Genomic DNA, 15,514 nt, shown 5'->3' on the forward strand with positions numbered 1-15,514 from the left:
AAATTGACCAATTACAGTCGAATGCGAGGAGAATAATCGACTGTAATTCATCTATTTCTTAATCTTTGGCATAAGGCTTAAAAACCTATTGTAGATCCGAATTAATTGGTCAATTTTTTACGGCTTAAAGATTGAAATACCTAATTTTATGTAGACCCGAGCTAAACGCTCCTTGACGCTGCCATGTAAAGGCACCTTTGTAATTCAGTGGTTTTCTCTCTGCTTTAACGTTATCCTTGTCTAATCGATTTTTATTACGGTGAAAACGTGTATTGTTCGTCAAAATGCAGGTTCCACCAATTTTCATGGAATTGTCATTAGATGATCAGGTAAGTTTGCAAAATTATATAACATTTTGGCTAATTTTCTTAGGAACATATCTTTGTGGCATACGCACGTAATAGTTATAAGAATATGACAGATACAAATCTTTGAAATATATCTATGATATTTTTAGGTTATATCAAAATTAATGTACATTAATGCCCATTTCCACCAACATAGATTAACTTTAATCTCGGTTTAACTTACTCTTTGTCTAAAGATTAGAAAAAGACAAAGAGTAAGTTGAACCGAGCTTAAAAGTAACATAAAATTCAAATTGTCTAGAATTGTGTCCTGCTTACTGATTTTGATGAAATTAGACTTATTCAACGCGTTTTTGCATGAAACGAAAGAATCTGGCAAAAAGAAGCCCCGCGAACCGAGATATTAAAGTTCACTATTCAGGTTAGGAAATTTATCACATTGATGACATAGAGGGATATGAGAACATGTAAGCATGTGAAGCTAGAATTTTCTGTTTCAAAAAATTACAAATTTTCTGCTTTAAAAACAAATTCTTTAAGTATTGTACAATAAAAACATAAATGGTATAGAAAATAATTTGTGTTTTTAAAGCAGAAAATTTGTTTCTAAAGCAAAAAATTTTGTTTATAAAACAAAATTTGTGTAACCCTTTATACCATTGATATGACAATTTTCTAATCTGAATATCTGTTAACTTTAAGAATTAATATCTCGGTTTGTAGGGCAGAATGACTCTTTTTTGCTAGATTTGTTTATTTCATGCAAAAACGTAATAAGTTTAAACTTTAAATACGAAGCGCCTTACAGTCCCGAGTGTTAAGATGTTGAACTAACATTCATTTATTAATTGAATTAATTTTTCAGAAATAAATTGAGAGCCGATGAAATTATCGGATTCACACAAAATCATTCTGATAATCCCCCCAAATTTTCCCAAATCTTAAAAATTGTAATAAACTTACTGCGAAAAATATTGCCTCGGCCGGGAGTCGAACCCGGATCTCTTGCATTCCGTGCAAGATCCTAAGCCTTTAGACTACCGAGACCAAGAATTTGGGGGGATTATCAGAATGATTGTATGAATCCGATAATTTCATCGGCTCTCAATTTATTTCTGAAAAATTAATTCAATTTAAATAAATGTTAGTTCAACATCTTAACACTCGGGACTGTAAGGCGCTTCGTATTTCAAGTTTGAATATTTAAAAACAAGTTCCATTTCCAATCATATTGTAATAAGTTTAATTTATTGCTTTTTGAAGTGCTATAACTACATAATTACCTTTTTAATATTATTATTTTTATTATTACTGTTATTTTAGGCGCAAGAACTAAGAGTGTATTTTAAAAGTCTTGGTGCAGAAATCAGTGAAGAGAAGTCTCCTAAAGGAATAGAAGATGATTTGCATAAAATTATTGGAGTATGTGAGGCATGTTTCAAAGAAGGAAATGAAAGCGAAATAGAAACTGTATTGAATGACATTGTATCTATCATGATTCTGGCAAGTTTAACATTTTGATAATTTTTTATTATGGATAATTAAATATTAATTTTCTTTTTTATTTTTACCGATGTTCTATTTTAGATACCTACAGAACGCGCTGAAAATTTAATTTTAGCATTCTGTGAGAAACTTGTAAAAGCACCTGGATATAAGCTTGGATTGGTTTGCTTAAAAGCGTAATACATTGTTAATTTTTTGAAATTCACATATGTAACATTATTTTTTAATATAACAAATCATATTTAAATTAATTAAGAGAAATAATAGTATTTTTGGCCACAAAGCAGATTTTAGTATTTAACAATACTAATGTACAAACTTTTGCAAATACATTTTTTCAAATGATATATGTTTGCAGTTTGTGGCTCTTATTCCAATCTCTTGCTGATGATTCTCCAATGAGATATCATGTTTATTACCACTTGGTACAAATAGCTCGCAATGTTGATCAAGTAAAAGCTGTGTATAGTGGAATAGATCAATTAAAGCAACAATTTGCCTCCTTTCCTCCATCGAATGAACAAATGCAAAAGTTATTGCGTTTGTTGCATGAAGTTCTTTTAAGTTGCAAACAAGGGTAATGTCTTGTGTTTTCTTTATCTACTTCTCCTCTTCCTCTCTTTCAAACACACTCACTTATTTTCTATACAATGTAGAAATAATTTCAATAAAATATATTTTACAAGATATTTGTATAATTCGTTTTAGAGAACAAGCAGCAGCTGTTATGGTGGAATTGTTGGGAACTTATACAGCAGAGAATGCTTCCGCGGCTAGGGAAGATGCACAGCGTTGTATATTAGCTGCATTAGCAGATCCAAACACATTTTTGTTAGATCCGCTTTTGGCATTAAAACCTGTGAGATTTTTAGAAGGCGAATTAATACATGATTTACTTCTTGTATTTGTACAAGATAAATTACCAGCGTATTTACATTTCTATCAGCATCATAGAGAATTTGTAGAGCATCAACTTGGTATATATCTAGTTCATAATGTAGATAATGTAAAGCTTTTATTTTATTTCAATAAAATAAAATTTATAATGTACTTTTTTTTCTTATAGGATTAAATCATGAACAAAACATGAAAAAGATGAGGCTATTAACCTTTATGCAACTTGCAGAAACAAATCCAGAAATGTCTTTTGATACAATACAAGAGGAATTGCAGATTGATGAATCTGAAGTAGAAAGCTTCATAATTGATGGTAAGCTATTTTTACTCTAAAAATTTTATTTACAATAAATAACATTTAACATCCTGTTTAAATAACATAGTTTGCACTATTGCTTATTTAAGTGGCAACTGATTTTTGACAGGATATATTAAATGAATCTGTACTGACTCAGTAAAATTATATTTTCATTGAGTTATCGAAGCATTCAACAACATTAAGAAACAAACTTTTAAGAAAAATGCGAAATGTTATGATCATGTAATAATATTCTCACGAGATGTATATAATATTGTTCCAGTTTTAAAAACCAAACTTGTAAGAGCGCGCATGGATCAGGCTGGCCGTAAAGTATTAATTTCAAGCACAATGCATAGAACGTTTGGTCGTCCGCAATGGATGCAACTGCGAGATTTACTCGTATCATGGAAAGCTAATCTTTCGGCCGTACAGGATGGCATGAAAACTGTAGCTGTTGCTCAAATGGAGCTTGCAGCAAAGAATAAAGCTACTCTTGCTCACTGACAATACCGAAAAATTCCATAAATATACATAATTATGAGAATATCACAAGATTATAAGTTAATTTTTTTTCCAGAGAATAACAGAGATTCATTGAATCTAGCTATAAAAGCAATGCAGTTAAAAATTAATAATATATTACAATATCATATTTATATAACAAAAACTATTAAATACAAAATTTTTATATAATTTTAAACATACATTTACATATTTAATTAATTTAGCTACATTCGCGATTAATCATCTCGTTTTTTTAATGTCAAATTATTTCCATAAAATAAATAATTTAAATTTGTCATAGTATATAAAATATATTAAAAATTAATTCAAAACGATTAATTTTGCCATTTTCATGCATTTGTGTCATATTATGTATATTTAAATTAGATATGCACACTACATGTATGTTAGGCATGTAAATATAAGAGGTCTGTTCCAAAAATATCCAACCTCTGTCTATATAATGAGAAAGAGCTATTCTGGATAATATCGCCTTCAAAGTAGTTTCCTTTCGAAGCAATCTTTTCAGCGGTCCACTTCCAAAAGCAGTCCTAGAAGTCACTTTTTGTGTGTGATAGCCAACAGATCCTCATAGTGTCACGCAATCGTTTCATACCTTCTAAGTAATAATACTCTGTTTACTGTACGACCTTATGGAGCATATTTGTGATGTATACACCTTCCTGGTCGAAGAAAACAGTGAGCCTTTATGTTGCTCCAACTCTAGCACGCTTTCTTGAATCGAGACTCTTCTCGTTATCCATTGTCGCTCAAATCATTGCTATAAACTTTATGGATCATGTCGATTATCTCGAAACATGTGTGGCCAAATTTTTGATAAAATTTAATGCAAATTCTCTACTCGACTCGCTGGATCATTGTAAAGTGCGATCCTCGGAGTTTTCGAAGCTCACACAACTGCGTACCATTGTTACTTGAATAGTTGTTGGGTTGTATTGGTGGGGATACTCCTCAAGGTACTCTCCCTGAATAAATGTCTGTTTTCCACAAAGGAAAGAGGATGCCCAAAGACAAAGATATATGCAAAAGTCGAATACTTTTAGGATAGTCTTTATGCATACGTGTCTTGAAACACACACATGCATCAAATTAACATAATATATATTTCACAATAAGTGTAAAAATTAATAGTATACAGCAAACTGGATGAAAAATACATTCTTAATTCTATAAAATAATATTTTTACAGGTGTCTCATGATAATTCTACTTGAATCAATAATGTTTGAACATGATAAAATGAACTTCATTTTTTTAGAAGCAAGATATCATATTACGTGAAAAATTTTATTTTTTTTTGTTTTTAATATTTCTAACCGCATTTAATTATGCAGTCGATATATGGTAAAAATATTAATTGCAGATAAATATCAGCTATTTGATAATAAAATACGCGACATTATAAGAAGCATTTGATCTGTTTTAGATCTTATCTCTATGTAAAAAATTATGATTTATAATTAACTTTTCTTATTACATTGACATTTTTGCGCTGCTTTTCTATCACATTAATTTTATATAATCTTAAAGCATTTTTACTTAAACATAGTTGACATTATTTTTTAGTAGCATTTTAATTTTCAATAAAACGGGACAAAAAATTAATATTGTAAAACATTCGTACGTACATGCGTACATCATACATTAGCTGCGTTCAGCAGAAAAAACAGCTTTGCAACTATTGTAAAATTCTTTAATATTGGTCTTGCCCTTAATTCCTCACTGGATCTAAATGTATAAGGCCCAATTGCACCAATGTTACTTCGATTTTAAGCGAGGCTTAAACCCTCTGTCTCTGTCTCTTTTTCAGCTTTAAAACGAGACGAATAGAATTTTAAGTTTTGCTTAAAGTCAAAGTAACGTTGATGGGCCTAAACCATTCATATTTAAGAATTTTACAACAGTTAGAAAGCTTTTTCTGCTGAATTTTTCGCAGCCATTGTACAAGTATCAATAATGCCAATAGCACAATGTAGTTATTTATTATTATTACTGTGCTGCTATATATATTAAATTAATCTTTTTAAAAAATTTAATATGTTTACAAGAACTCATTTACAATGTATACGTAAATAAAATAATGCTGGAATAAATTATAAAGTTACAAATTGTATGTACTATACAATTGTATAACTCCAAATTTTACGTATTTAAATCAAATATAAATATTTAATGTACATTCTTTTGTTTATTGATCTTTAAATCTAATCTACTATATATTCTTTCTGTCCTGTTTCTTGTCTTTTATCCTCTTTGCGACCGTTTCAATAATCGTATTTCTTATCTCTATCTCCCTTCTCTTCCCTTCCTTCCTCGTTCTTGAAGTCATAAATTCTTATCTCGGACAAATGAAGAAACAAACTAACAAAAAAACGAAAAGTAAAAAGTGATAAAATATACTAAGAAACGGAAAGCAAAGAGTACATTTTAGACTTAACTTTAGAAGGCGAAGCGAAGATCTACTTTTAAAATCTTACAGCTTTTCCTTAAGTAAGATTTATTATATTATTCATTGTACCACACACTCCTTGCCTCAAAATATGACACTTTTCAACATCACTATAGTGATTTCCCATCCTGTAAAGGTGAAACAATCATTTTCACAACATCTCTGTAAGCACCGCATTTAGTTTAGCATATAAAGTTTTATCTTTTTTAAATATGTTTTACATTAGCTAGTAAATCTAGAATATCTAAAACTTGAGTTAAGAGGCATCTTTTCCATAAAACAGGACGTTCTGTACTTTTGTGTAAAACCGGCCATATTTATTCCAAGTATACATAAACCTCTTGTAATTTTTGTATAAAAGACAAATGACGGATGATAGAGACTGTGATATATTTTTTGTATCAAAAAATTAAAAAATCATGACTGAATTTCTCTTATCATACTTGATAAATCAGATCTGAGTAGAAAATCTGGGACGTGGTAAATCTCCAAATACTGTATCAGTATTAACGCTTTTAGCTAAGGCTTTCATTGAAGCTCGAATGTTGTGTGGCTCAGTTGGTAACTGTAATTATAATTATATATAGATTTTTTTTAGAGAGAGTAAACTTCAATCAAATATAAGCATGAAAAGACTCAGAAGTGTACAATATATTGCAAAAATTAAAAATCATGTAAAATTTTACCTGATCATCGTCTTGATCCTGTATTGTATGATGAACGATAGAAGGGAAAACAGGCACGATAACAGGTAATGATTTAGCTAACGTAGAATGACCATCCCGCTGTCCTCTTGGCATATGAATCTCCTCGTTTTGGCTTGAATCTAAATATGTTAATTATTACAAACTTAAACACAAACTTAAATAAAACACAAGGATATTAATGATATATATAAATTCTATAAATTCATACCATCAGTATCAGATCCATCAGTGTCTTCCGAAGAGGATAGAAGTTCTTGGCTGGCTGTGTCTGTATCCTCCATTCCTTCAAAAGGAAACAATACTTCTGTATCGAAGCTAGCTGATTCCTTGGTACTAATATACACTGTATCCTTTTTTCTCAAATTTTCATTCTGTAAAGTTTATTATCCAGATTCAATAATAATTATTAAAATTATAATTATAAGACTTTTGATCTGTACATCAAGTAATAATTTAAAAGAAAAAACTTTGATAAATGACTTACATTAATGCTACTTTTAGAGGAGTGTCTGGTAGCTGTTTCGTGTTTAACGTTTGGGCTACTAGATATTTTTGTATCACTGAATATTATATTAGACTTTGGATTTACTGTACTAGCTGCAGAGGTAGTCATGATACTTTTAAAACCGTCAGGAGTTGTTGGCGGAGTTTCTATATTATTGGTTACTCTACTTGTCTCGTCACCTCTACATACTAGTCTAATTATAAAAAAAAAACAAGTTATTATTATTATTATATAATATAGTAATATACACATACTTATAAAATTACTTTGATAACAGCCTATGTTCATTGTGTGCTCTTTCGCGAAATTGTTCCAACAATTGATGCTGCTCAGCAGTGAACGCATGTATTTTATCTTCTATAGTTATTGTTTGACGTTGTATAGCCTCCTGTAACTGTTGTTGTAATCCACCTAGGGCCACTTGAATCGCGTTAGGTAATTGTGAAACTAGATAAATAAAACATAACATATAACGCTAAGATAATATATGGATACATAATATGCAGATATAAATGAATTATTTTAAAATCCAACAAAATTAAATACATGTTGAACACATATATACACATTACTTACCAGAAAATTTAGGCTGTTGCAAATAATCATCGAGATCTTCCAAACTATGATTAATTACTACCCTAAATATTGGGCTATAATCTGGATTGGATTTTAATTTATTTATTTCTTCGGGAGATAGCTATAACAATATAATTATCTTTCAAACAAGTTTATTCAGAAGTTAACAAGTCCATAAAAATGAATGATATATCTCTGATAGGTATTATTTTTGTAATTTATAACAACAAATTAAACAACAAATGTATAATTATTATCTGCAATTAATATCATATGCAGAGATAATTGTTTTTGATAAAATCAGTTGTTTATCTTAGACTGAGATTCCTATCTGAATTCCACCCAAATATCACATCATTTTTGTTTATTCAATGTTAAACAAGGATGGCATGACACCTAAGCCGTTTCAAACTCAACTTGTTTCTCATCTCTTTTCAATTTTAGGAAATTGGAAAGAGATGAGAAACAAGTTGAACCTCGGTTAACCGTGAATTATGAAACTGGGGCTTAGGGAGAATCTAGATGAGAATTCGATCTCATTCTTTATCCTTAGATAAAGAATGAGATCATAATAAATTATTTTTCATAAGTTACACTAAAATTAAATAGATAAAAATTTTGGAAAGGCAACAACAAGAATATAGGTAGAGTCAATCAAGTAAACACGGTTGTTACTTCTCCGGCCAAAGATTCTTAGTTTTTTAAACAAAAATGCTGACAAAAAAGATTTCATACTATTTTTTCTTTTTTTAGAAAAGAAATTCACTATAAAATGGTAATTTGAATGGCACTTAATATTGAACAGGAGAAGTAGCAACTGTGCAAGTAAAACAAATTATTTATATGGCAAACACAAACAGATTATTTTGATTAAGACCATCGTCTCTTGAAATATTAACTTAATATCTCTCTTGCAACACGTAAGTTTTGTCTAAAACTTACAAGAATATTGTTATTAATGAGGACTAAAGCAGCACCGTATTCTCTGTGAACTGCGTGAGTATACATTGAGCAATTGCAACAACGGTGTACAATCCAGGATCCAACATTTCTTTTTTCCATTAAACCAGGTTGTTCTTTAGTAATTTTTTCCAATTCTGATATACTCGCCAAATCCTGTCAAAAATAAAATCACTATCTATATAAAAGTTATGCGTTTCGCGGGTTTCCTCCATGTCCAGATCCATTCTTGAAATGCCAACGTTTCGTGAACCTTGCAGTCCACTTCATCAGGGCAAAGAGCAGCCTGATACTGAGCAGTATCGTTTGCATTTAAATGTTGGCATTTCAAGAATAGATCTGGACACGGAGGAAATCCGCGAAACGCATAACTTTTATATAGAAAGCACCCGTGGAAGCTTCAAGAATATTAACTCAAAACAAAATCACTATCTGTTACACTGTCATTAATAATTAAATCGTTCTATATTTTAATTCCAATTATATATACATAAGTAATTCATTATAACAGTATGACTTTTATGCAGATATTATTTTTTTTAATGCTAAAAGAATTTAATATCTAAACAGAAACGTCATATCGATCAATGTTCACTAATCTCATGTGAATATTAGAAAAAACATTTTATATAAAATCAAAAAGATGTACAAAAGATGGAAGGTGAGAACCAGCTTGAACAAAAAATTAACATAATACGACGGGGTCCCAAAGTATAAGATTATTGCCGTGCTGCAAAAAAAAAACATGGAATTGATCGCATGAGTTACATGATATGTCAAACTGAGATCCATTTATGAAAATTGAAGCATATATTTTTTCATATCTACTACACATCTCTATGTAAGATTAAACTCTAAATTTATATCGGTAAAGAGGTGAAGATAAAACTTTAACTCTAAATTCAAACCGATTTTAACTTTGCAATGAAACAGGCGAGAAGCGAAAGAGGGAGAAGGGGATGAGACAGAACACTTTTTTTTAATTATTTGTTTTTAGATCATGGATTTTTCGAAAAAGAGAAAGGCAACGAGTGAAAAAGCTTTTATTTACTTCTCGAAAAAAGGCATCAGCACGCTCTAGATCTGTCAATTCAACGTTAACCTGCTGCAATTCAGCGCTTCTAGACTTGATGGACACATTCAGGCACTTGCAGGTGACGTGCATCTTTCAATTATCGACAAACAATCGGCAAATACGAAGTCTAGACTTTTGAGTGACCAGAGAACACAGCGTTCCTTTCTGTCTTTCTCAGAGAGGTCTGAGATGCGCGATCCAACACGAACTACGCACCACTGCGTATTTGATTGCAGCCTGCTCTCTGCAGGTGTAGTTTTGATTTGATTCAGCTGCGCTGAATCTCTCTCTCTCTCTCTCTCTCCCCTCTCTCTCTCTCTCTCTCTCTCTCTCTCTCTCTCTCGATTGTCCAGTACAGAACTCTCAATTGCTCTCAATCAAACGGATATCGTCACCGCGAGACATCGTCTATCAACGAAGAAGCATCAAGATTCGTACCGATATATATCGTCAGAGAGAAATTAAGGTTTCTCTCTGATATCGTTTGCGATCAGATATAGCTTAAGTTGATGAAGCAACCATCTCTCTCGACTTGAACCGATTGTTCAATGTTGTTCTTCCGAAAAAGACTATTTACATCATGGCACCAACTAAGAATGAGAAAATAAGTGGCGCAACGCGCGAACTGCTATACATATATTATCACGCGAGCATTCGTTTTGGAGAACGTCGTTTTGATCAATATGTACAAATAAGAAAGAAAAGCCTGAATTTCCTATAATTTTAGGTGCTTTCCAAGAGACACAGTGTAACACATATATTTTTGTTTGCCCATGTTATACCGAGTTGAAATGATTAATGATCACAGTGTTAAAAGTACTGACTATCTGTCGCTGGAAGGCACCATTTATATATTGAAACAATCAGAAACAATGGACGAATGAACTGCCGAACTCGGCTGAACCAAACAGTTTGCAATTACGACGTCTATTGTTAAACAAAGAGCTCAAGTATATCGATGAAATTCAGAGAACTGGCTCAACCAGGCTCGACTAATGTTTCTCCTTTCGATTACAGTTTATCATATTTTCACTCAATGTTTATATCCAACTTCAAAGAGAGCGTAAGCACTCTAGTGAGTGAGCTAGCGTATTTGTGTGTCTGAATGCATCATGTCCATCTGATACGTCTTGGTCCTTGGCCGATTTCATAATTATTGATGCATCGATTCACACATAGAAATATGTGTGCTTAATGTTATGAATAAACGATAATGAAATCGAATGTATATCTTGAAAGCAGGTGAAAATTACAAAAGTGAGCAAATTTTCTAGATGTTAATCAATAAAATTATAAATACTCCAATAAATTCGCTCACTTTGGCATCTTCTCTTACCGCGTTACAAGAAATATAATTCATTCCAAAGCGATTGATTCACAAATTTCATATAGGCTGCGTTCTGTTATTCATTGCGAATGCGAATACTCAAAATCTGTAGTCACGAACTAGAGAATTTCAGTACTCATAATAACAGAATGTATAATATACATAGAAGTGAATTGATTCACGATATCATATGATTCATTGGATACATGGTATCATAATTCACAATACAATATACAGATTTTCCCAAAAACACCATGTAGAAAAAAAAGATCAATTATATTAATCGCTGACATGATTGACGATAACATTAATAAGTTAAAATTTAACACTCAACGTAACTTATCCAAGACTGGCTATCTTCAATAGCTGGTAATTGTACCTTGTACCCAACGATAATGAAAAATGTGAGATATGATAGTCTTCTTCCCTGAAATCGATTATTTTTATTGATCTATTGTTATTTGTATTATACTGGAAATTGTCATTGAGAGTACGTAATCACTGAACATTTAAACTAATTATACTGATAAACTTAATTCTTCGGGCATTTTTATTTTATAAATTCCATATATATTTAACAAAGAAAGAAAACTTAAAGTTAATTAAACTATAACGTTGTCTCGTACTTGTTCTATTATACTTGTAAATATACAGTCATAAAGATGTATCTATATATAATATTGTACACTACCAGCACCAATAAAATAGTGATCATATTTGATCACAACTATTAATATCATATATATAAATATTACAATATATCAATACATCTATAACAATAGTCAATAAAAAATTATATATACACATACATGTACAATTGCTGGGATATACATTCGGAACAAAATACTTCAATTGAAATAAATACATAAAAAAATGCCATATTACAAATTTTATATATGCCACTGTTTCATTCATCAAATTCTGTTTTCATCTTAAAAATTTCTTCCTTCCATTTAAAATATTCGTTGAAACGTATTGCAGCGTATCTGAAAAAATATTTAAAAATTCACTATAATAATTATATATATTTGATCAAAGTATTTCATTTTTATCCTAAAATTTTGATAAGTCTATTATACAAGAAAATAATCGATTGTCGAATTATTATTGCCGTTATTTTTATTAGTGTGCGTATATGCGATAGTAGTAGATATGATAATAGATAGTTTCATATATATATAGAAGAAAGCCCCTATTATGAGATAGTGGCGTTCTACTAAACTAATAAATTATTGGTTCCATCATAAATTTATTGCTCTTGGATTGAAAACTATTTAGTAGAAAATTCATTATTAGATCATACCTATAGTCATTGTAAAAGATTTTAGAATTTGGATGTCTTCAAGTTTCATTAAGATGATCCTTTAAACCTTGTTTATTATTTAATAAATAAATATTTGACAATAAATTCTTCATGTACTGATAGAGTAAGGTCGTACTAATAGAGTAAGGTCGTACTAATAGAAAAATATGGGATATATTGAATTGTTTAATTACAGAAGTTAAATTTGATGATTATAAAACCATAAAGCATGGAAATCATAATATGAGATATCTAGGGTATTTCTAATATGAAATAACCCATGCTCCTATGTTATAGTGAAAATCGTTGCTAAAGTATAAATATTATTGTACAATAATAAAAAAGGACAATCGGACGGATGAACGTCGAGTGCCTATTTCTGCGATACTTGATTCCAACTACCTGAAGACGAGTTCTGAATATAATCTATCGCATGCTTATTTTTCGCGAACGCTAGCTCTGTTTGTTTGTATTTTAGAAATATTAAATAAAGTTTTTTAATTGCAATACTGATATACTTGGTGTTTTACTATCGATTTCTCGGGGCATCTTATATTAGGAGTACAATTTTTTGATTTTGCGATTTGCTCACTTTTTACATTTCTTTAATTTTAAATAAAAAAATGGAATTTGAATTAAATTTTATATAACGTTATCTTAAAGCTTATTACTTTCCCTTCAAAATAACGTATTATTTTTTTAAATTCTGCCTGGATTTCTTTCTGGATTTCTAGCATTTATCCAAAATAAACTCAGTATCTCATAATAGAGGCCTTTCCTCTATATAAATATAAATAGTATGTATGTCTACTATCTTTCTACTATCATATCAGATATATTTGATACATCATTTGTAAATATGTTTTATTGATAAATAAAAGCACTTACTCTAAAAAATCAAAATCAATATGTGAATGCTCGCTCTGGATGAGAGCCCAACAGCCCCAAAAAAAATGCGGCAAAGGAGTAAATTTAGTAACTTGCCAATATAATTTGTCAACGTCTTTTTCGGACACATTAGTCGTCGCGTTGTATATTTGCAAATATTTCTTCAACCACATTTTTTGAAAATTTTCATCCGGATATAAAGAATAATCCGGCTCGTCAAAACCTTAAATGTACCAGGTATTTAAAATTTTATTTAATATACTTTATAATATACTTTGTTGTTTTCTGTAATACACTTTATGTATTACAAGGTAGTTATGTATACAAAGGTAGGTTGTCTAATACATTTGTAAGATTGAAGAATGCGTAATTACCGGCAAATTCTGTAAAGTGATTAACTATATCAAACGCCTGATAGTTGAGCGCAGTATATTCATAATCGATAAAAACGACACTTTCCTGTTTTTGATTGTACAATATATTTCCTAGTAGAAGATCATTATGAGCGAATACTACAGGACTATTCACTTTGGAAAGTGTACTTTTCAATAGCTGATATTCTTTCTCCAATATTGCATAGGATGGTATCAACATTTCAAACCTTAAAGTAGAAACTATTACAACAACTAAACTATTGAATATGTCTTATATGTTCAAAGGAAGTATCTATTTATAAGCGCTTACTTTGCTTGCTTGAGAGAATCCGAAAATCTTTTGGGTATAATTTGCATAAATTTCTTTATTTTTTCCCAAATAAAAGCATCTTTTGATATAGATTCATTTTCAGATTCAAGATTATGCATTTCAGCCATACGTTTCGCAATTAATGGGTATACTTTTGGATTTTTGACTGTTTCAGTAGTGAGAGTTTCACCTTCCAAGAATTCATAGGCAAATCCATTGTTAAATGTAGCATAAATGCAATGAGTATAGCCAGCCTTATTCAATATCTATGCACAAATATTTATTTTATATACATTATATTGTTTACACATTAAAATTTAAATTTGTTATATTTTTCTTTGTATAATACTTATGCATAGGTATATGTGTAGGTTAATAAAAAAAAATGAATGCAAATAAATTATAACAGTTTAATTATAAACTGAAATATCACCAAGATAGCGCCGTGTATAATAACTTTGATAAAATCTTTACCCGGATATTTTTTATTTCGCTTTTTCTGTCAATCAGTAAATCCGAATTATTGCCATAAATTCTAACCAGGATCATATCTGTATAATGTCCCATGTACCATATTCCTATCAACTTATTTGTTCTTCCATCAGTAAATATCTGAAATAAAAGAAAAAAAGATATTCTTTTTCCTAATTATTTCGATTTGATTTACATATCATCAGTAATGGTAAAGATAGTATTGTTATCTGAAAACTCTTTTGTTACTTATGTCAATGTTTAAAATCATGTGGGTGCAAGAAAAGGTTAAAAAGCTATTAATATTTCTTATTATTTAATTATGAAAACAAAATTGATAAAACTCTGCATTTATGAAAGAATGAATATATATAAATCGAACATAAGGAAAATACAAATTCCAATCTGCACTACAATTTCAATTCTATGACGAAAATTGAAATTGTATTGCATGTCAGGTAAAATAAGATTACCAGTAGACAAATAAAATATAATATATTACTATAAAAAGGGCACTATAAATATAACGATTTATTTTTTAAAAGCAAAAGGGACATAAGAGATATACAATTTAATTTTGAATTCAATTATTATTATCATTGTTAAGTTATTTTTCTATTACTTCTTATAAAAGGATACCGAAAATTACCTTAAAATGCAATTGTTGCAAAGGCCAGGATGGTCTAATTCTCTTTATAATATCTTTAGCACCAACAATGATTTCATTCTCATCTATTGTAATGTTGAAATGTTCCTCACATGCACTCATAGCTTAATGCTATTTTATGGAATAATAAAAGTTTTTTACTTAATTATTATTTTAATAATAAAGTGCAGATAACGTGGACAAAATTTAAAGACTCAAGGAATATTCTATTTGTAATGCATTGATTAGATATCATACAATGTGAATCTATTGGCTATAATTTTACTATAAATGAACAAAATATTTAATTAAAAAATTTGTATGCATATATGTACAAAAACAAAAATGTAAAAACATAACACTCAATCCTCACGAATGTTTCACGGC

The 15,514-nt window shown here is 29.9% G+C and overlaps 3 protein-coding genes across 9 annotated transcripts in view; 1 reads left to right on the forward strand and 2 right to left on the reverse strand.

Moving 5' to 3' along the window:
- The first annotated feature begins 229 nt into the window (after window positions 1–229).
- On the forward strand, window positions 230–3,519 carry LOC108748467 (eukaryotic translation initiation factor 3 subunit M). The gene is made up of 7 exons (XM_018486656.1): window positions 230–329; window positions 1,632–1,811; window positions 1,896–1,990; window positions 2,173–2,391; window positions 2,523–2,791; window positions 2,881–3,024; window positions 3,293–3,519. The coding sequence occupies exons 1-7, from the start codon at window positions 285–287 to the stop codon at window positions 3,514–3,516; spliced, it is 1,176 nt and encodes a 391-aa protein (XP_018342158.1). The 5' UTR covers window positions 230–284; the 3' UTR covers window positions 3,517–3,519.
- A 2,104-nt stretch (window positions 3,520–5,623) lies between these two features.
- Window positions 5,624–10,846, reverse strand: LOC108748473. 4 transcript variants are annotated; one of them, XM_018486665.1, is made up of 9 exons: window positions 9,785–10,846; window positions 8,716–8,889; window positions 7,774–7,894; window positions 7,464–7,644; window positions 7,177–7,390; window positions 6,901–7,063; window positions 6,672–6,811; window positions 6,429–6,550; window positions 5,624–5,897 (listed from the first exon to the last, which is right to left on the reverse strand). In XM_018486665.1, exons 1-8 carry the CDS (start codon window positions 9,896–9,898, stop codon window positions 6,437–6,439), a joined length of 1,221 nt encoding a protein of 406 aa, XP_018342167.1. In that variant the 5' UTR covers window positions 9,899–10,846; the 3' UTR covers window positions 5,624–5,897; window positions 6,429–6,436. The 4 variants fall into 4 exon arrangements, with proteins under 4 accessions (XP_018342167.1, XP_018342166.1, XP_018342165.1 ...); XM_018486664.1 differs by having other exon boundaries at window positions 5,624–6,113; XM_018486663.1 differs by having other exon boundaries at window positions 5,624–6,550; window positions 9,785–10,845.
- A 344-nt stretch (window positions 10,847–11,190) lies between these two features.
- Window positions 11,191–15,514, reverse strand: part of LOC108748474 (ethanolamine kinase 1) — a 4,868-nt gene continuing 544 nt past the window's right edge. For 3 of the 4 annotated variants that reach the window (XM_018486669.1, XM_018486668.1, XM_018486667.1), the window contains exons 2-8: window positions 15,131–15,259; window positions 14,485–14,622; window positions 14,011–14,276; window positions 13,701–13,927; window positions 13,327–13,549; window positions 11,945–12,121; window positions 11,191–11,562 (exon numbers count right to left, since the gene is read on the reverse strand). In XM_018486669.1, the coding sequence (XP_018342171.1) occupies window positions 12,043–12,121; window positions 13,327–13,549; window positions 13,701–13,927; window positions 14,011–14,276; window positions 14,485–14,622; window positions 15,131–15,250 (1,053 nt within the window). In that variant the 5' untranslated portion in view covers window positions 15,251–15,259 and the 3' untranslated portion in view covers window positions 11,191–11,562; window positions 11,945–12,042. Of the gene's footprint in view, window positions 11,563–11,944; window positions 12,122–13,326; window positions 13,550–13,700; window positions 13,928–14,010; window positions 14,277–14,484; window positions 14,623–15,130; window positions 15,260–15,500; window positions 15,513–15,514 lie in introns of those variants that run through there. The other variant, XM_018486671.1, reaches the window with a different exon arrangement.

The sequence above is a fragment of the Trachymyrmex septentrionalis genome, unplaced genomic scaffold (genome assembly GCF_001594115.1).
Source record: "Trachymyrmex septentrionalis isolate Tsep2-gDNA-1 unplaced genomic scaffold, Tsep1.0 scaffold220, whole genome shotgun sequence".
In the NCBI taxonomy this organism is placed as follows: Eukaryota; Metazoa; Arthropoda; class Insecta; order Hymenoptera; family Formicidae; genus Trachymyrmex; species Trachymyrmex septentrionalis.

What these genes read in the sequence shown, in the direction of transcription:
- LOC108748467 (XM_018486656.1), top strand. Translation starts at nt 285, where the DNA reads ATGCAGGTTCCACCAATTTTCATGGAATTGTCATTAGATGATCAG. An exon ending in AATTGTCATTAGATGATCAG is followed by an intron (nt 330 to 1,631) that starts GTAAGTTTGCAA and finishes CTGTTATTTTAG; the next exon opens with GCGCAAGAACTAAGAGTGTA. An exon ending in TTGTATCTATCATGATTCTG is followed by an intron (nt 1,812 to 1,895) that starts GCAAGTTTAACA and finishes GTTCTATTTTAG; the next exon opens with ATACCTACAGAACGCGCTGA.
- LOC108748473 (XM_018486665.1), bottom strand. Translation starts at nt 9,898, where the DNA reads ATGCACGTCACCTGCAAGTGCCTGAATGTGTCCATCAAGTCTAGAAGC. An exon ending in TCATTAATAACAATATTCTT is followed by an intron (nt 7,895 to 8,715) that starts GTAAGTTTTAGA and finishes ATATTGTTATAG; the next exon opens with CTATCTCCCGAAGAAATAAA. An exon ending in CCTCTAAAAGTAGCATTAAT is followed by an intron (nt 7,064 to 7,176) that starts GTAAGTCATTTA and finishes TAAACTTTACAG; the next exon opens with AATGAAAATTTGAGAAAAAA.